General features: G+C 36.3%; 1 protein-coding gene across 2 annotated transcripts in view; it reads left to right on the forward strand.

The window, feature by feature from the left end:
* CNTN5 (contactin 5) overlaps positions 1-22,379 on the forward strand; it is a gene marked incomplete at both ends in the record, with an annotated part of 341,700 nt that overhangs the window by 181,015 nt on the left and 138,306 nt on the right. For both annotated transcript variants that reach the window (XM_084278561.1, XM_084278562.1), the window contains one exon: positions 13,515-13,617. In XM_084278561.1, coding sequence (XP_084134687.1) covers positions 13,515-13,617 — 103 coding nt within the window. The remainder of the gene's footprint in view (positions 1-13,514; positions 13,618-22,379) is intronic.

The following is a 22,379-nucleotide window of genomic DNA, read 5'->3' on the forward strand; positions in this document are numbered from 1 at the left end:
GAGTATTGGGCAGGCATTTGCACACAGACGAACTGCTCCTCAACAATCTCCCAGTCCATTTTTTCACACGCATGAATTTCTACCAGGCTTCCATGCCTTAATTTTTATCAGTTGGGATTTCTGAAAAGCCCCTTTATTGTAATGGAGTTCTTTAGTATTTCTTAGTAAATTGCTTGTTTTTCTGTATGACTGAGGAAGTTTCTTAGTAAAAAGACACAGACTTTCTACTTAACCTTGCCCTCTCCATAAACCTACCTTGAAAAAGTATTCAGGGAAAATTCTAAATCTTATTTATTATGTAGGAGACCTGCCTTGTTCTACCTCCTCCAGAGAATGCAGTAATATGGACCTTTTAATAACTATCTATAACCATTCTAGCTGGAGGCCTGTGTCTAGTGGAGTGCCTCAGGCTGGTACTGGGATTTGTACTGTTCAATATTTTCACTGATGGCCTGGATGAGGGAGAGGACGGAGCCAGGCTCTTCTCAGTGATGGCCAGCAATAGGACAAGGGCAATGGATGCAACTTGGAGCATAGGAAGTTCCATGTGAACCTAAGGAGAAACTTTTTCACTGTGAGGGTGACAGAGCACTGGAACAAGCTGCCCTGAGAGGTTGTGGAGTCTCCTTCCCTGGAGACATTCAAAACCCACCTGGATGCATTCCTGCGTAATTTAGTCTTATGTGATGGTGCTCTGGAAGGGGTGGGTGGACTAGATGATTGCTCAAGGTCCCTTCCAACTCCTCATGTTCTGTGGGTCTGTGATTCTGTGATCATTTGGGTTTAAAGTTAAAATATTCCATTAATGGTACTGTACTTTTTTATAGAAATTGCTTTAGTTTACATTGCCTTGTCCATTGACAAATATTAAAGGACAATGAAACATTTTATATTTATATATACACATATACATAAACCACTCAAAAATATGGGATAATATAGCTGCTAAAAAGAGATGTTCATTAACATGAAAATATTAATTTCTGGAGAAAGAAACAGCTGAGAATGGACCCTATTAAGGAACTGAGAAATTAAGAATCGTATTAAAGCAAACATCCAAGTACTTGAACATTTACTTGACACTGTTGCTGAGTTCCATTATATGAGCTAGTTTTAAACAGCCTTTACAAAAGGCATTATACATACATATGTTATATATATATATGTATAAATTATATAGTCTGTATTTTCTGGATATATGTATGTTTTTTAAAAAGGGTAGGAAGGACGATCCTGGGAACTACTGCCCTGTCAGCCTTACCTCTGTGCCAGAAAGATCATGGAACAGATCTTCCTAGAAGCTATGCTGAGGCACATGGAGGACAGGGAGGTTATTCAAGCATGGCTTTGCTAGGAGCAAGTCCTGCCTGACCAATCTAGTGGCTTTCTACAGTGGAGTGATTGCAACAGTGGACAAGGGAAGAGCTACAGATGTCATCTATCTGGAATTCTGCAAGGCCTTTGACATGGTTCCCTAAAACATCCTTCTCTCCAAGTTGGAAAGGGATGGTTTTGGTGGGTGGACTGTTCAGTAGATAAGGAATTGGCTGGCTGGTCTCATCCAGAGGGTGGTGGTCAATGGCTCCAAGTCCAGATGGAAGACGGTGACAAGCAGAGTTTCTCAAGGGTCTGTGCTGGGACCAGTGCTGTTTAGTATCTTTCTTAATGATATTGACAGTGGGATTGAGTGCACCCTCTGCAAGTTTACTGATGACACCAACATGAGTGGTGAACTTAATGTGCCAGAGGGACAGGATGCCATCCAGAGGGACCTGGACAGGCTGGAGAAGTGGGCCAGGAGAACCTCATGAGGTTCAACAAAGCCATTTGCAGGGTCCTGCACCTGGGTCAGGACAATCCCTATTATCCATACAGGTTAGGAGAAGATGTGCTTGCAAGCAGCCCTGAGAATAAGGACTTGGGTGTACCTGTGGATGAGAAGCTGGACATGAGCCACCAATGTGCATCTGCAGCCCAGGCGGCCAACCACATCCTGGGCTGCATCAAGAGAAATGTGACCAGCAGATTGAGAGAGGTGATTCTGCCCCTCTGCTTTGCTCTGCTCTGCTCTCATGAGACCTCAGCTGGAGTACTGTCTCCAGCTATGGAGACCTCAACACAAGAAGGACATGAACCTTTTGAAGTGCATCCAGAGGGGGGTCACAAAAATGATCCAAGGGCTGGAGCACTTCTATGAAGGCAGGCTGAGAGAGTTGGGCTTATTCAGCTTGGGGAAGAGAAGGGTCCCGGTGGCGACCTTATAGCAACTTACCAGTACCTGAAAGGTGCCTACAGGGGAAGAACTGTTCACATGGGCATGTAGCAGTAGGACAAGAGGTAATGGTTTTAAAATTGAAAAGGGGAGATTTAGGCTGGATATTAGGAAAAAATTGTCACTATGAGAGTGGTAGATCACTGGAACAGAATGCCTGGAGATATAGTGGAGGCCCCATCCCTAGATATATTCAAGGTCAGGCTTGATGGGGCTCTAATCGACCTGATCTAGTGAAGATGTCCCTGCTTACTACAGAGGGAATGGTCTAGATGACCTCTAAAGGTCCCTTCCAACCCTTCTATGATTCTATTAACTCAAAAATTAATCCACTTCATATATTTATCATCATTCTTAGATTTTGATGTATAAACCGTGCCTACAACCAGGCGACTTGAGAGCTTGTGACAAAAAACCACTCCTATGACAAAATTGGTCTCCATTTATCTATGAGGAAGAAACAGAATAATATTAAGGCTTTCCGTCAAATTCTGCAAGATGTAGGAACTTCCTGGGCTTTTATTAATCTTTTATTTCTTTCGTGATGTGTCTCAAAGGGGAACTTAGCTCCTTTATATAAAGAAAATTAAATAAAAACCTCAAGAAATCCTTCAATGGATTTTGAATAAAATGAATATCTCATTTGTTCAGATGTCCTTGACAATCAGTCATTTCATACAATTCAATTTCACTTCAAGCTGGGTTAAAACACTCTAAAATCCTGAAGAGATAAAGTTTTAGCAGGGGAAAAACCCCTACATATCATTTCATTAACCACCTTTACAATGCATTAGAAACTTTGAGGAATTTTTTAATAACTGTTTACAAATAATCAACAGGGTTGTTAAAATACATCTTTGCAGGCTTGGATGCTGATCGGGAACAGTAAATTATCTTGACTAATAAACGCAACAGAAAGCCTCTTCAAACTTAGGAAACCTAGGGAGTGTAGCACATTTGATGCCTGAAGGGAGCTTATAAACAGGAGGGCAATCAACTTTTTAAAAGGGTACATAGTGACAGGACAAGGGGGAATGGATTAAAGCTAAAGGGGGGAAAGTTTAGATTAGATATTGGCGGGAACTTTTTTACAGAGGGAGTGGTGAGGTGCTGGAACAGGCTGCCCAGAGAGGTGGCGGATGCCCCGTCCCTGGAAGTGTTCAAGGCCCTGATCAACCTTGTGTAGATCGAGGCCTGGAGGTTGGTGTCCCTGGCTGTGGCAGGAGGGTTGGAGATCTATGATCCTTGGGATCCCTTCCAATCCAGACCATTCTATGATTCTATGATTCTATGATAAAGCAGTTATTTCAAGTTCACACATTTTAATTTCAGTTTTTCTTCTTTTTTAAATTCTTCATTATTTTTCTAGAAAATATGTTAGCTTTATCATTATAACTGTAATTCCGAATTTTATCTCTGTGTACATACTGCTTAGAGTCTTTGCTACAGTGAAATTTCCAGGGGGGCAAAGAACGGAACAATTTCAGACATCAGAGGATATTTTCTGCTGTATTCCATTAGAACAAATTAGATTATACCTCAGCAGAGGTCAGTGTATCTGAGCAGACATATTCTCATGTAAATTGACCTTCTTTTTTTTCCATGTCATCATAGTTCTGCAAACTGAATCTCATCTGTCCTAATTATATTGATTAATTATAAGTGATTAATAGCCTCACATAATGATAGAAAGTATAGTTATCAAGGTGTTAAGATTGTTAATTTCTAATTTACCTTGATGGGATATGTTCTCCATATGTTTATTCAGGTTGAATTCTACGATATGTTGCTTGGATATTGCTGGGTTATCTAAAGATCTCTTTCCCATCATTAAGAAACGTTTGGAAGAAGTCAAAATAATTTCCCCAGTGGTGGAAATTAAGCAATAAAAGGTCCATTATATGATAGTAAAGTAATAAATAATATATAAAATAGACCAAAATCAACAATTTCACATAGGCTATTTCTATCCTTGTATAATGCTGATACTTGTTAATTAATTGATTATTAGCTTAAAAGATTTGCTTAAAGATTAAACCTAATGTTTATAATCTGTCAGTTTCCCCTTTCTGGAAGCACAGATTTTCTTTTATACTTGCACTACTAGTTCTGTCTTCTAACTCATATGGAGCTGAATTCTAGCAGACACAAAGCTATGGGCCGTAATGCCAGTTGAAATATTTATCCAGATATGACTTAATCCTGCCAGGTTTTCTGTATTTTCCAACCTTGAAGGCTACCTCTTTTGTGTGAGTTATATTGCATGATCATTAACTCACATTTTTTAAGCATTTGAGAGTGAGATGTCTAGTCCCATCTTGTAGGAATCCCATCTCCTGGGATAGGCTGCCCAGGGAGGTGGTGGTGTCTCCTTCTCTGGAGATATCCAAGAGCCGTCTGGACACCTATCTGTGCAATATGAGCTGGGGAGCTGCTTTGGCAGGGGGGTTGGACCCAATGATCTCTCGAGGTCCCTTCCAACCCCTATGATTCTATGATTCTATGATTCTATGATTTGAATTGTGCAAGTCCATAAATACTATGTAAGATTGGGTGAAAACTGTGGCAACTCCTCCTAATGGTCTAATACAGAACAAAAACCTGAAAAAAGCCTCTTTCTTCAGAGCCAGTCTGTCTGGGAAAAATCCAATTTGATCTTTAGCAGTACACAGACTGATAGGACTGAAAAGTATGCAAAGTGTGCTGTGGAGCAATGCTGATAAAACGGCAGTGTCTCTGGGCAGCCTTTAGTCCTGCAGTAAACATGCTTCTCCCCTAAAATTATATTGAGATATTTTAACCCATGAAGGATGTATTTTCCTTAGAGAAAAGGAAAGATTACAGAGAGTCTTTTATTTTCAATTTAATAATGACCCAGTGCCAGCCAGGCAGTAGCAAGAACCTCTTCAAGTATCATTTGCTGGCCTTCTCCCTTAAATTGTCAATGAAAATCTATATGTAGGCAGGAAGTTTTATGGAGGGCTCCTATACAATAACCCTTTACAGAGTGTTTTATAGGGTTTGTAGCATGGCTCAAGGACTGTTTCAAATAGCACACCAAAGTTCAAAAGATTTTGCCAAAAAAGAAGTATAGAGAAAACATCCTGGGATGGTCTTTTAACAATATAAAAGGTCTGAACCCAGGGGAGTATTTCAGGATGAATGCTGGGAAACCTTTGGAAAAAATTAGATTCCAGCCTTCAATGTACAAGAAGAATTGTCACAATGTGAAACAGTTTGCTTTGAGTTTAGTCTACTTTGAGCTTTGTTAAGATAACCTCTTTCTAGAAGTTTTAATTGGTAAGTTTTCCCACTACTTTATAGAAACATTATCTTCCAGAAATGAAGTTGTTGGGGTTTTTTTAATTAAGTAATTTAAGATTCTAGACATGTATCACCTTGCACATCTTCTGCACTTGTGTTTTCTACTTTTGCTTCTCCTGATTACTTACGAAACTTAAACAAATGAAAGAGTTAACTAATCCCTATACAAAGCATAAAATAAACAAACTGAAGAAAAAATATGTTGCAAATTAAACTCAGGATTAGGAATGATGTTGCATCCAACTGTAGCTATTAAGATTTCAGACATCAATGTGTAATATTTTAATTAATGGCAATGAAATTGAAATTTGTGCAAATTGATAAAAATACCTCCTTATAGCTGTGAACAATTTTGGATTATTAAGAATAGTTTCATATCTTACTGCCTCAGGATTTTAATTACAAATTCCCAACCATGCAACCATGAGGTGTGGTAAATGTTCAAATAAGAATGACTTGTTATTTCGGTGTTACGTTCAACATAGTGAAACATTGTGAACTGCAAGAATTTTGCCTGAGTTTAAGCCTGCAATAAATTTATAACCAGGATGATGTGTTGTTGGATTTAAAATAACAGTTATTTCAATGCCTGTTACTAATGAAGAAGAAATATTAGTGTTAGTTTGATCATTCCTATTGAGAAAATTTTGGTACTTGTATTTGTATGACTATATAAGGAGACGCCAGTGAAAAAAATATTCCTATTTAGGAAGGGTTTTTTAGTTAATTAGTTAACAATGAATAGTATAACAACACTATTTTGTTTCTTAGTTGATCAGAACCAAATGAAAAATTCCTCTCTGGACACTGCAACAATTTTTGGTATTTTTTGTACCTAACAGCAAAGGGGTTTTTTTGTTTTCATTCAGTCAAGGAACAGTGCAGGTTGCAAGAAAAATGGTGCTTAAGGTCATATGTGAATTGCAAACAATTATTTCATTTACTATAGAGGAAATGTGGTTCTGTGAGAACTATGAACATGCCATCAGGAAGATAATTAGAAACCCCATGAAAATTAGAACCTCCTCCTAATCATTTAGATTAAATAATATTTTCCAGGTTTCTGAATAGCCTTTGTGAGCCTGACCTGGAAGAATAGCAGGCAATTGGAAAGGAGGAATGATAAACATTGGCTAGTGATGCTTAAAAGAAATCTGCCACCAGATTTCTTGTGCCAAGTTCAGTACAATCTCCCCCCCCTGTAAAAACAAAGTGGAACAAAAAAAGCAATGGGAGTTCCTTTGGCTTTTTGTTGACTCATTATTGGGCCTCTCAAACAAGATGCCATGTTAGGTAGTAGAGTCCTGATTTTCCTTGATGTGTATGGCAGCTCAAAAAACTTATCTACATGTATAATCAGGGAAAATGTTCAAGTTGGCATGTTTCCATACAAATATATGTATACAAATCTTTGTACAGGCATGTTGTATACAAGCCATTCAGATGCCCTCACTTACATATGAATATCCAAATGGTGAAGTTTGGTTTATCCAGTGTCAGATGTGCTGGGTTTAGCGGAAAAGCTTAGATGGTAAATTACATATATGTGAGAAATGTGATGGATTGAAGCATAGATTATTACTTAGTAAAGACTCTTCTACATAGAGAAAGCAAAAAATCTTGGTAATAATTACTGCCTGATGTTTAGGAATGTTTAATGGTGTAGGCCTTCAGGGAAAGTGCAGAATAGTCATCTGTCACAAAAAGACCTACTGGATATATCACCCTAGTTTACATTGGAGATTATTGATAGCAGAATAATTTATACATGAACATTCCTGCCATAGTTCCTTACTAAAAATTTTCTTGGGTTTGAATAAATATTCACACAGCAGATCATAATTACAATGTGGAGGAAACTCAATTTCTAATCTGTAAAATTATTAGAAAATTCTTCTAGCAGGACAAGTTCATCACTCCTCAGGAGGATTCCTGGAAATTGAGAGGAACATCCAAACCAATAAGAATCCACAATAATTTTGTGATTAGAATACTATTTAGGCTGTAAGAGAACCAGATTAACATTGCTACACCATCTGATCAAGACCAGGGACTTCACTCAAAGCTCTCAGGCAAACACTGTTAATCACTGAACTATGAGGGTTGTATCTTTTACTAATAAAGTAATGGCAAGTATAAATCTGTGACTAATCTTTCTCCTGGGTGTAGGAAATCTTTGGCTTTCATTTTCTCTCTAGCACTCTGGTAATATTTTGCCACGAATCTTAGATTCTTTTCTAGCTACTGTTTTAAGAGCTTATAGCCACTTATTCAAGTATTACCTGTAACCTGTTCCATTCAAAATTAGTTTCTTTTAAGTTAAAGAGCTATTACTTAAACAGTTTGAAAGAAACCCAAATCATTTTAGCTGAAAGAGTTTAAGGACCCATGATGGAAACTTATGTTCTGGGAGATTAAAGCGGATAGTTAATATCTAGAAGACTAACGGAACAGAAGCATTAGCTTCTACACAGCTGGAGTTAGACAATGTGTTATGATTTCTCAGAAGTCTGATTTATTTTTTTATCCCATGAAGACAAAAAGTCTTCCTGTGTGGACACAGTCATAGACACAGTTTTTCTACACTCTTTATTTGAGGTTGTAAAAGTCATGGGGTGGCAGGCTAAATGAAGAGGTAGAGCAGTCTTTTTCAAAGTGATAATGACTGACTGATATCCTGTCTTTCAGTTGTGCTTAGCTGAAAGGACTGACAGTCAGAAACTGATCTTGCCACTTTATTCCATTCTCCATTTCCATTAAATGGCCCACAGGGAATAATGTAAGCAGTTTTAGCTGTAGCAATATCTGTAAATGTTTGAACTTCTATTAAAGCTATTCCTGTGGTATGTGAGTGCCTCAGAATCAGTATTTATCACATTATTGTGATCTAGGGAATTGTGTCATCTCTATTTTTTCATGGAAAACTAAAATGTGGACAACAGTGTAGCTAAGGGTTCATAGGATACTTTGGTTAGTGGAGATTTGAGCTCAAGTCACAGATTTGTAGCCAAGTCAGAGGAAAAACTTGCTAAATGAAACCATTTATTAAAATTAAACCTGATTTTATGAAGATTTTTCCTTATATGAATTGGAGAATATGTAGTGATTGTTCTCTGATAATTGCATCGCTGTAAAAAAAAATCTCAAGGACAGAATAGGGAAATCATCTTTTCTATAAGTACTGAGTTCCATTTCTGCCTATGTCACTAACAAGCCATTAATTCTAACAAGGTCAAGTTAGAACTGGCATGTGTTCAGTCATTTGAATAAGTGCATTTTTTGGTAATGAGAGTTATAACAAAAAGTTATGTGTTTCATCTTAGTTCAACTTCTAACAGCAAAGGAAGATCCTGGAGACCTCATCTCATACACACTGAAAGGGCTGAGACTGGGAAATGCAAAGCATGATGACCTGTTTCAGAATCCAGCCCAGTGGTAATATTTATGTAAAAAAAAAAAAAAAAATCAGGAAAATTTGTCTTTGAGCCCTTTTTTAAATCCCAGGCTAAATTTCAAGAATTGGTAAATTAGGCTTATTTTGAACTGGTGTGTTTCATACCAATCACAAATTCAGCTGTTTCATACCCAGATCTGAACTCAGCTGAAAGGCACAGCTTGTGAAGTAGGAAGCGTAGTAAACTACTTAACATAAGGAAGAGTGAATTGGGGATAGGAGTAATCTCTGAGATGGCAGAAGATTGTCCAAAATTAGGCAGTACATGGGATCGTTGAGAGCAGCTCCCCATTCTTATATATATTTCTCAGACCATATGCGCTGTGAAATTTGTATATTATAAATAAATAAATTATTCATATATAGTTTATTTGTATATAATTAATATATTATGGTTTTATTCTGTTATGATCAGTTTCAATTTTTGTTATATTTCATGTTCAATAACTGGAAATAAAAAATTATAAAGAGAATTTTTTTTGGCCTTAACCAAACCTCTGAAAGAGAGTCATGTATGTAAGTCTGAAAGAGATTGATTCTAATGCTCATAACTCAAGGCCTCAATATTTCTTAAAAGTTCAGGTTCCTCTTAGCACCTGATACAACAGAACAAAAATCTTGATGAAATTGCAGGTGGTGGTTGTTTTACCGTTACTGACTCATAATGACCAAAACAGAGCCCGGAGGTACAACAGCCACAGCAAAGCAATTATAGTGTAACGTGGGAAGGTAAGGCCTTGATAATTCCCTTGATGTCTTTGCAACTATAATGGCCTCCTTGGTCTCAAAGGTCATAAATAATAAGAAAAATATCCCTTTGCAATAATAGATTTTTTTTTTCCTAATTTTCATAGGGACACCAAGCAATTGTTCAGTAATTTTTCTTCATTTTTCTGCCAGTTGCTGCAGGCATGTTGCTTGCTGGTTAACAATAATTCAGAAGAACAGGATATGGTACAAAACATTAGTAGATCAGTGTTTCATTAGGAATATGAAATGATGACATGACTCTCAAGCATTCATTACTTGTACAGATTGCACCTACTAAAGGGAGTTAATGTAAGTCAAAAACACAAGATCTGAAAGATAATATTATACCTCAGATATGTTCATAAGTACTGTATTATATCAAAGGCAAGTCTAATTTAATCTTATTTTAGGTTGTATTTTTTTCAGGGCTAAAAAAGGTGAATGTTTAATAGTATATGACAATTCAACACAATGATTTTCAGGAACAAAGTCTTACACAAAAAGAAAAAAAACCCAAAACTATTTAAAATTCATTGAATCACAAAACCTGTCAGTGAGTACATAGTCACTGTACACATACAAAACCAGTCAACAGATGACAGAGATATAAAAGGAATACCTGAAGAGTATAAGGCTGCATCATAAGGCCTAAATGAACTATTTTCAGTAGTGTGCACTACTTTTGAAATATCAATAGAAGAAACTTTAGTAGAAATATTCACATTAAAAATATGAACAAATCCCCAGGGTAACTCACTGTGGTGGATATTAGCTCAGTTGGACCTAGGGGAAATTTCTAGCAGCTTCTCGCAGAAGCCACCCCTGCAGCTCCCCCACCACTGCCAAAACCTTGCCACACAAACCCACAACACTCAAGTACAGAAAGAAGCAGGAGGTACAATTTTCCTTCACCAGGCCTCTGACCTTGAAGGAGTGTAGTTAGAAAAGTTGGTTTTCGGTAAAAAAGGGAGTCCTGGGAATCTCTGAGGAGCTACAGACTAATAAGTCTGTTTTCTGTGTGAAGTGTTTTGATAGAAAATATATATAAAACCATGCAGTCGTATATCAGAAACACAACTTTTAAAGAGGGAAATCATGCTTCAATTTGTATACAGTTTCCTGAAGAGTCTGAGAGAATATGAATAGAAATGGTCAAGGTAACACTGTTTACTTTCATTTCAAAAAGCTCTTGACAGGATCACTCATCACAAGCTGTCAAAGAAATGAAATTCTCAGAGGGGTTGAAGGACAGCCCCATTCTGCATTAACAACAGGTAAAGAAAAATCACCTGTTATAGGAGTATCTGATCAGTTTGGAGAGCTGGGATATTGTCAGTGAAGCCACAGAATACTATTCTGGGACTTCACCATTCAACACATAAACAATTTCAAAAGGAAATTAACATGGATGCAGAAGAGCTTGTCGATATAAAATTATTAAGGATATGTAAACTAAACTGTGAAGACCTACAAATGGACATTGTGATAGAGTGGATAGTTGACATAGATGATAATCGCTATCACTCAGTACAAATTTGTGTAATACCTAAATCTGAAAATATTATACCTTATTATAGAGATAAGGATGTAATTGACAGATAAACTCAAGTGCAAAAAGCCAAATTGAACTGAATCATGAGGAAAACAAACAAACAAACAAAATACTGTGTCAGATATATAGCTTCAATATTGCTGTGATGTTCCTGTCTTCCCATCTCAAAATGATAGAATGGATTTTGAAACAGTGCAATACGGGCATGAGGAGTGATTGCAAGTTTATTAAAGATTCACCCTAAGGAAGGATTAATTGCCTGACAGAAGACACGGCTACAAGAGGATATGACAGATATCTTATAAAATCATATATGAGGCGAATCAGGAACTGATATTCATAATCACAAAAACCTGCCAGAAAACAGTTAAAAAATCAGAAGGATTGTCATTAAATCATGAAATTTATTGACATACTAAGAATCAGTGGGAGTATTTTTTTTACGACAGATTAGACTACGATTTATTTCAGTTTGGGATAAGGAAAATTTTAATTGGTTACAATTTTGTTGATGCCCTGACTTTAGTACCCAGGACACAAAGGTTAATTTCCTTTTTTCTACAAAAAATAACCCATTTAATCTTTAATGACAGAACTGGTTCACAATTTGCTTTTTCGTACAGGGACAATATTTCTCCACAAGTTCATAAAGCAATGTCAAAACATTGATTTAGTCATGTTTTGGAGGAAAAATGGGTCACTATTGCTAGTACATGTCATACTTGCATGATTATGTTTTTTTAAAGAGAAGTCTACTGCTACTTGTAAAGCCCTATTATCTATGGAATTAGATTGTTTGAATTAAAAGCATTTTATGCTTTTTACTTCTGTTGTTTGATTCACATATCTGATGCATTTAGATTGCATAACTAAACTTAAGTCCACAATGACATATTTAAATGGATAACCAATGTGGATGAGCCTGTGGGAAGAGGGCACTGCCTCCCTGGAAACTCCTGAGCCTCATGAGGAAAAAATTCAAAGGGCTAGAAATATATAGTTTTACTATTTCAGCCTAATGTATTATTTTTTTGTTGTAATAGGTGTGGGTTTTTTTTCTATCTATCTCTGCCAGCTTGTCTTCTCTCTTTTGTGATCATCCTTATGCTCCTTTCTTTACTCTTCCTTAAGTAAGAAACCTCTCTTTTCCCCCTTACGTTTCATCTCTTATTCCTAGTTTCTTGATCTAGAATTCTTTGGAGATTCTTGACTGACTATAGACTTAGACTAGAATTGTGTTATTGCTACTGTGTCCACAAGTCTGATTTTATTCATTTTTTCCTCATCTAAAAATCTAAACAATTCTTGCTTAGTTTATTGTAGCTTTTAGTTACTGTGTATTGGTTATCCCAGTAGCCCACCTTCAGTCTGAGTGAACACAGCTGCTAGATTCATATTCTTCTCCTGCCATTCTGATTATCACACTTCCTCTTAGTCTCATCAAATACAAACCTTTCACCTCACCTTATAAAACCTGTCTCCCTTCCCTGCTCATTTCTCATTCCCTAAACTCTTGTGATTCTCCAAAGCTGTCACTCACTGCATAGCAAATTCCAGATAACTCCATTGATTTAAATGTTTATATTTTTCACATTCATTATTTTTTCTAGTTGTATATAACAGTATTAAATGTATTGTCCTGAGATATGCCATCTCCAAAATTAAAAATGTCAGTGAAAATCAAATAATTGAACTCTGTGTGTGTCTGCATATTACTGTATCTGCAAACACAAATGCTCTTACATCATTTCAGTTTTTCTTGCTGAGCTTAGAAGGTCCTCAGTCAAACACAGCATGATATGTTGATTTATTTGTCACAATTGTAACTGCACTGGTAAACAAAACTTTGGTTTATGAAAATTTTTCAGCCTTCCAAAATTGATCGCCTACTTTAATCTTTCAAAATATAAATATTAACCTGTGTTTGAGATAATAAATCCTTTTCCTTAAGCTCACTGCTGTGCTGCTGGTAAACCTGAAGAGCATTTTAGAGCATGTATGGGTATGAGCAGAGCATATCAGATCAAACAAGGATATCTCCATCAATTACTAGCTTTACTGCTGAGCAGGTTCAAAAAGCAAGCCACAGGGTTTTTCTGTCATAATCTCAATAAATGGAAAAACGACTATATTTCATATTTTAAACAATCCTTATTTTCCAGGTGTGATGGGGGAATATGAACCAAAAATTGAAGTCCATTTTCCTTACACAGTTACAGCTGCAAGGGGAAGTACTGTTAAGATGGAGTGTTTTGCACTTGGCAAGTAAGTACAGATTCTTTCATAATTACACATCATTGTTTATTAAGATGTGACTTGCCTAATTTATGGTTCCATTATTTTGCTGAATTTCATTTTCACAGACAGTCCTTACTGCACACTCAAAGCAACCAATTGACGAAGTAGCCAATTATGAATTCCCTGCCCAGCCATTTCTGTGGACAGTAATTCATTCAAGTTAAAAGACTTCATGTCAAAATGAAAAGTAATATTCTTGTAAACAAAAAGAGGAAAGTGTATTTATTGAAGATTTTTACCAGACTCACCCATTTTTTCACTGGGATACTATAAATTGGTAAATTTGAAGTGTTTTCTGACAAAATATCATAGTTGAAGAATAAACAAGATTAGTAGCCTTATTTTCCTCAAAAAATTCTTAGTTCATATATGAAACTAAGAGCACGATGTTTTAAACGTATCCTAGTACACTTTTTGGCAGTGCCAATTCTCTAGTTTCTACATGAAGTACTAGTGCTCCCAGAGAATAGGTGTTTAGTATTCATGTCAAGGGGAGGGGTTGTATTTTATATATATTGGTAAATGAGTTTAGGGATGGAAAGGTTTTAGAAATACCTCTTTACTGTTTCATATAAATTAAATAAGAATTAAAGCTACTTCTATGCAATCTTCAAATTAGAGAATAGAGGATGAAATTGATAACATGTCAATTTTGTTGTGGCAGTTACTATTATTAGTGTTGCCAAGACTAAGGGTGGTAAGGGAAGTATAAAGTCAGAACTAAGAAGCAATTCTAGTGATTCAAAGAAGTTACTTTCTTCTGTACATGTATGTAGCTACAAACAGGCGTTCCATCAGTTATGTTTCACTAGAGGCATATAAAAAAACATAAAAGGTATGTGTTCTTCAAAAAAGCCCACCAAATTATGAAGGAGATTATGTGTGTTGAAAGAAAAACCAATGCATTGAATTTTTTTCAATTCCATTTGATAATGGTGTTCCTTTTGGACATTTCATCCCCTACCCATATAAGGTCACACTGCTCAATATCATGTATTCTGCTTGGTTTTCTAGTTCATAGCTTATAAAGGCACAAACATGTTCCTTACAGCCTGGCTTTGATTAAGAAATAGTAGAAAGATTTTTTCTTTGTAATCCCTGTGGAGTTGGACTCAATGATCTTGAAGGTCTTTTCCATCCAAAACCATTCTATGATTCTATTCTACGATTCTATGAAATGTGGAAAGGAGCTGTTCTGTAGAGACTGGTGACTCCAGGGTCAGCAACACTAACCAATTTTATGCACAGTTGGCCACAAGGCCCTTTTAGGTTCTTGGCTACAGCTGCAGCAGTAACTGATGTGTTAGCTTGAGTTTTCCTCACTTTATTGGAATTAAGTGGCATCTGCCAACAGATTACAAGTGAACTGTCCCTTTCCAGTGATGAGGTATGCCACATGTTCTTCACAGCCCACACTGACAGGCAAGAAACACAGGTACTGATACCTTCCATAAACTGTCTCTGGAAGAGTCAGTCACTATTGAAACAGCCACACAAAGAAGGAGAAGGTTGATAGGAAGGGCTTCAATTAGCTTATTTCCACATTCATATTTGGTGTTAACCTTTAATAAACAAAAAACCCCAAAACACGTGAACCATCAAGTAATTTAAGGTTATCTAATAAGTTGACCCCATTTGCTACTGTTGTAATGGGCAGCTATTTTTACCATGCACATTCCTTATCTGCTTTTCACAGCCATTAATGAACAATCAAATCAGCTGAGCTGAAATTACTTTCAACCTGATATGGTAATAATTACATGAATGACATTTCAGGCCTCGTTTGAAACCTGGAGGCTGAGGTGGGAGGTAGAAATGCATCAGATTTCCTATTCATTTTCATGATACACATTTTTGTCCCCATCACTTATTCCTGATAGCTTGCATGGATGTTTTCTTGTTACACTGCCACGGGTCCCCATTATCAAACTGAATCAGCAAGTAATTTGTTCCTTCGTTATTTAGCATTTTGCGATTTGGCATTTTGAATTCTTATTGTAAATAACACAGAAGTTATTCCAGTTCCCAAACAAATGTGTTGCTGTTTTCTTCATGCTTTAATTTACCTGTCTGAAACACTCACTCTTCTCTCTCCACTGTAATTGTGAGAATGACAGAAATTCCAGTGAGGTTTCCTGAACTAGGCATTTGGCAAATATTTCAGAAAGACGCTAGTCCTTAGTTAGAGATTAATGACTTATTAATAGTGTTTATTTAGAACTGCCAGTCACTATGGCTGTAAAAATTAAATAAATTGGAGCTCTACAGCTTTTGTCTCCAAACTAAAATCAAATGTCTTAATTGCTTGACAGACAGAAATTATCCATGAAAGATTTTATTCTGGCCCAAGCAATATATAGTGAAAATATTTTATTACTGGTGCCACTTATAAATAGACTTTCTTGTTACTAATGAATTCAAAGTGTGCAATACCTCTAAATGGTATTATTTGTATAAGATAATTGTGGTGGGTAGATGCTGGCTGGAGGCCAGGTGCCCAGCAAAGCTGCTTTATCATTCTCCCTCCTCAGCTGGACAGTGCAGAAATATATCAGGGGGGTTTTATTGTTCTTTTTTTTTTTTTCCTGGTATATAACTCTAGGTTGATTTCTTTTTTCCCTCTTAAATAATTCTTCTACACCCACTCTTTCACACAGATTTTTTTAATGTCAAATTGTGTATAATGCACACACCTTTCCTGACCCTCACACTTCAGCCTTTTTCTCACTGCATTTTTGCTCATGCATGACACCATACAGCAGTTTCTATTTTGTTCTCCATATAAACCTCAAAGTTCACTATTCTTCTGGCTGGAGTCATATACAGTTTGTATTATGTAGTGCAAACAGCCAATTTGGAGTGAGTAATCATATTTTATTTCTCATTAGAACAAATTAGAGGATGTGTGCTATTACTGTACTTGTAGGTTACCAAAGTTTTCAATCTTTGCTTTTAAAATAGGATCCTTGGGCCATTTAGACTGACAAAACAACTGTTTTGCTAAAAAAACCCCACAACAAACCCGTAAGTTTATGCATCCTTTTTTCCACTGTGGTTATTTTTAACCACATAGATCAACACAGAGAGATTTTAATCAATAGAGAATAGTGCTGACAGACAATTTTTCTTACAACCCATATGCTTGCTTTTCTTTATTTTTGAGAGACTGTTTTATGCTTGTACTATTTCTGTGTGATAGTAACATCTACACAGTATATCAATATTCTTGCTAAATGTTAACTTACTTCACTTCAGTAATGTCAAGAGTGAGGTTTTATTGTGAAATATTCTTAGTTAAAGATAAGAATAAAATGGAGATATTGACTTCCTTTTATTACTGAATTATGATGAGGCTGTTTGTTAGGATACAAGCATTGTTCATGCTGTTATATTTAATGTTGCATTAATAATTCTATTGTAAATTTTGTTTTGAAGAGATTTATAGCTCAGTCATAAACATTCATTCCATCTGTAATATGGCTTGCAAGAGCTCAACTGATAGTCACTATTAAAATCTCACTTTCTAAATAAAATAAAACCAAACCAAAAAACCAAAATAAAATAAATTAAAATAGGTGAAGTTACATATAATCGGGTCATGCGAATTAAAATTAGTGACTTGTAAACTAGGAAATGTTCTAAAGTATTCTCTTGATACAATGAACTCTGAATCAATTCAGATTAATAAATATCTCAAAGTTTTAAATCCAGGGAATATAGGAATTTAGTTTGTCTCCTTGATCTGATTTTCTTTTAACAGACTTCTCTAATTTTTCTTCAAGCCTTTATTAAAAATGCTATTATTTATTTTATGTCATTATCAATATTTTAATTGCAGACTGTGTACACGTAGGGAGAACTTACAGAAGATTTTTCAATATGCAGATAATACAAGCAAAAAGTATTTGGATAAATGAATATGATATCTGGGCAAAGAGCAGGGTGGCACTACAAAAAAAAATTGTCATATCTGTTGAAGGGCATTTGACTGCAACTGTGGAGAAATGCATGAAGTATCTAAAAAGGTTATTTTTGCTCATGTTGCTCATTAAAGCAATGACATAGGATAATGGCTTCTAGATATTGCAAATCTTTCTGCAGGTATAATGGACTTTGAAAGTCCACATACATGTTACAAGGAAGTTTCAGTGAGATCTGGTCAGTGGCAAACATTGTAATGAGGAAGAAATTAATTGCAGAAAAGAAGGAAGGATAAAGAAGTGCATCTTCAGTCAAAAGTTTTAAAATACCTGGTTCCTTTATTTCCTTCCTCTGAAATTTATCTATATGTGTTTTTTTTTCCAGAAACACCAAATTCACAAACAATAATCCTATAATGAGTCACAGATCCAGGTTGCACACTTCTTTAACACATGCAGTTATCCATCTGGTCCCTCACATTGGTGAATCGAAGTTTCCAGCATTGCACCATATTTCTTAACTGCAAAGACAAAACTTAAACCTCCCTGCTCTTCATTTGTGTTAAACATGGTTTTTCCTTTCTGTCTACCAGTTAAAACTATGCTGCAGGTCTTCTGTATCTTTCTTCCTGACTTTTATCTTTTTTATTGGCTGTTTCAGAACTGATATTTGTGTGTTGGTTGTAGACAGCCGGATTCTTGCTGTCTTCAGAGCTGGCAGGTAGCATCTCCTACAAGCTGTCAATAAGAGAAGTAAACAAGACCTTCCCATAGCTTCACCCCCTCCCACTGATCCAGTGGCATAAAAAGACTCATCAGGATTTCCATTCTGAGATATTTTTATTATTTTTTTTTCTGACATAAATCTTCTTAATACTAATCCATGAATCCACCTCTCACTCCAGTCCTAGTATTAGGACTAGTATATCCACGTGAAAGGGTGGCAGATCTAATGCATTGATCACAATTTAAACAAACTTAAAGTTAACCTCTGTCAACTACGGTACACTGCAGGGGAGAAGATGGCAGCAGCAGCTGAGTATTATTGGGTATAAAGAAGGGGATATAACTCAAGTGTAAAATCATAGAATTGTATAATGGTTTGGCTTGGAAGGGACCTCAAAGATCATACTGAGATCTGTGACTTATAACAGGTTTCCCTGTTTTTAGAGCCATGTATGACAGTTCTGTTGGCTGTTTCTTTAGGATATGTCAGCAGATCTTTGCAGTGTGGTAGCAGTCCAGTGACATAGCTCATGGAATGGCGATTCAACCCCAGCAGTTGCTCCTTTCTAGATACTGTCTTTTAGAAATGGTTAAGCCTCCTTCTACTTTTCCACGAATACAAAGCAATTCTTGCCTCTTGCCACAGTAACGGTGACATGCAGAAACACCTTGGATATTACAGATAACCTGATTCTATACTAAGGATATTCGAGGCACATCAACAGCTGCCTTTTCCACTGAACCCTGTGACAGTAGCACATACGTTGTTATCCCCCTCAGAGGAACTGCTGGTCAAAACAAAGTATGAAAGGACATGATGAATCACTGCATTGATAAATGAAGGTTACAGGTTTGACGAATTCTAACTAGACTTAACACACAATTTGCAGGCAAAGAAGCAGCTAATTTTGACTTGTCTTTTAAATGTATTATGGTACTCAAAATTTAATGACATGCCAAGATCCCTGGCTTGCAAAGAACAAATAATTCTAGATGTTACACATCCTACATGTAGAAGAGTTACTAGGGGAACAAGGAGTGTTATCATCTTAGTATTATTGAGTTTTAAGCAAATTCACAGTGCACATGTCCACAGGTATAATTTGCCTTCACCTTCAAAACCACTTATAATAATATTATTTTTTTCATCTACAGCTCACAGAGACATAAAGTGGATATTTTCTCTTTTTAAAACAGGGCAAAGATGATATAAGGTATTAAAATTAAATTATTCACTCAAAATCAAACTTCAGGATAGAGACAAAAATTGGTATAGAAATACATGTTTCTATGTCCCATAGGACAAAAAAAAAAAAAAAATTACATTTCTCAATGCTCCTTTGCACAACTTTTCACTTTAGGAAAAAATATTCTGTTAATTTTATCACATACCAAACCTGAAAGTTCTGGAAGCTACTCTTTAAATTTACTGATAACAAAGCAATCCCAACAGGGAAATTACCACTCTCAGTAGAAAAGCAGTTGTCAGTGTTATACGTAGGGATGTCCTTTCCCCTGGAGATAAACTTGTGATGAGAGGGAAGAACTATCTTAAGTATGGACATTGCAACTTTAAGCTGAGTTTGTTTCTATAAGATGGAATAGATCCAGGATTTTTTTTTTCTGTGATAGCACATATTGTTTATGTCAAATAAATCTAAGACTTTCATCAATCTAAAGTTCATTTTTGGCTCATACTGAATAAGAATTTATGTCATAAGGTGCTAGACCAGGATTGGATTTTGTTCCTATTTTTCAGGCTGGATTGATTTCTGCCTTCCTTTAACTGGACTTTTTCTTGCATAGACTTTATAATATTGTTTCAAATATTGTAATCATTTATAGTAATGTAATAAACATTCTTTGGTAAATCTCAAATAGGACTCCTAGGACTCATTCTGCTTCAGTCTGACTAAATACTTCATACTTACATCTAAAAATTTAGAGTTAATTGCTTTTACTGAATGGCATAAGGAAAGTGGGGGGAAAAAACGCTAAACTGCAAGTCCCCATCAGTAGAACACATTTCTTAAAGAAGTAATGTTACCAATATTATCAATCCTTTCTCTCTCACTACCAACAGAGAAAACTTGTAAAGGCTACTAAAAACCATGTTCAGTAATTTACACAGCTTTACCTTAGGTTTAAAGGTGGAGGAGCCTTTTTTTTGCATTCCAAGCTTACTATCAAGAAGTGCAAATGCAGACTTTCTCTATGTATCAGAGGCAGATAGGATCAGAAGGAAACATATTGTGGCAATTGTCAATAGCAGGTCCCCAGTTACCATTGTGGTATTTCTCCTCAGAATTTCCCACCAAGAAATAAATGCATATAATACTGTGTGATACAAGAGCTTTAAATTGACATTTCCAGAATTTGTCATGCTTACTGTCTTCAAACTCTGTAGCTGATTTGGCAGGTTCAAAGCTGTCTTGCAGACCTGGAGTACACTGGATTTACACGCAGTGCTCTTTTGCACTACGATTGGCAATAGACCTGGGGTTTCTGGAAGGACGTATTGCAACTGGTCCTCTGGAACTGATCTGTACGCATACAGTGGCCATATCTGTAAAGAAGAGTTAGGAAATACTAGATTAACGTGCCAACTGCAGAAATTCTCCTGGATAAAGTTTGGAATAGAGAGAAACCACACGAGAGAAAGTCCAGTTCTAAAATAGCTTTATACAGAGCAAAATAAGCAGACCTCCACTGTAGTACTATAGGCCCTGAGAATCCACACAAACACCTGCCAAAAACATTACCTTTACAGGGAAATTGTCTGCTTCAATGCATTTGTGTCCTCTAACTTAAAATTGTGGATTCATTGTGTATTAACCTCCATACTAACACAGCAGATGCCATATATGTCTTTTGCTTTTCAAGTTGCCGCAGATTCTCTTCTTGACAGGTTGTGACAATTTACCTGCTGTTATGTCTTTAATAAATGGAGAGACAAAGTATTGCAGAAGAGTTTTTCCTCTTTACTGATGAGTTGTAAAAACAATACGTTACTGTGGATCTTCTGTTCTCTTGTTTGATCACAACTTGATCAGATGACTCTTGTGTTTATGATTGACTTGAATTTAAGAATTTGGAACAATCTTTGAAATCATTGGAATTTTCAGTTATGTTCTCTAACTTCAGCTGTCAAACAGTTAAGGATCAAGTATGAGGTAACAGTTTAGTCTATAATCAGAAAAGTCACTGGAATATAATTCACTATGAATAATGAATCACAGATAATTAATGATCATCCCTGGCATTATTTTAGATATTAGATATTCTCTAACATGTGTTATCACAAGTGTGATGAAAATGGCATGGAGTTGGACATGCAGCCAAGCAGTTGCACTGTCCTTACTCAGTCCATAAAGAAAAGCTAGAGGTGGTGGGAAAGCACATCCACATTAGTATATTACACTGTTATGTGCACCAGGCTTTTGTAGTGCAGCTGTGTGTGTGTTCACATGACTTGGAGACCTGGACTTGTTCCTGCACACAAGCTTCAAACCCATCACCATTTCTTTCTATTTCTATTTCTATCCTTAACACCAGTAGTCACAGCTGTTGTATTTAATTAGTACCATCTTTTAATAACCAGAAGAAAGGAACATTTATTATCATGTATCCTAAATGTCTACGTCTGACTAGAAAAAATATGGGATGTTCTAAAGGTAGAATCATGTGAATGGTTGATGGACATTTCTGGAAAGCATCTGGTGGGGAAAATTTCATGATACTCCTTAACATTATTATCCTACATAATTATCATGTAACAATGAGTAGATATTTAACACAGTTGTGAGGCTGGAGTGCATAAGGAGAAAGCTTTTTCCTAGCTTCAAATCACAGAATCACAGAGTGTTAGGAGTTGGAAGGAACCTTGACAGATCATCTAGTCCAAACCCCCTGCCAGAGCAGGATCACCTAGACTAAATCAGACAGGAACACATCCAAGCAGGGTTTGAATGTCTCCAGAGAAGGAGACTACACAATCTCTCTGCACTGGGCAGCCTGTTCCAGCAGTTCATCACCCTCACAGTGAAAAAATTTCTCCTTACATTTACATGGAACTTCCTATGC

Source organism: Gallinula chloropus (genome assembly GCF_964237585.1).
Source record: "Gallinula chloropus genome assembly, chromosome: 1".
NCBI lineage: Eukaryota > Metazoa > Chordata > Aves > Gruiformes > Rallidae > Gallinula > Gallinula chloropus.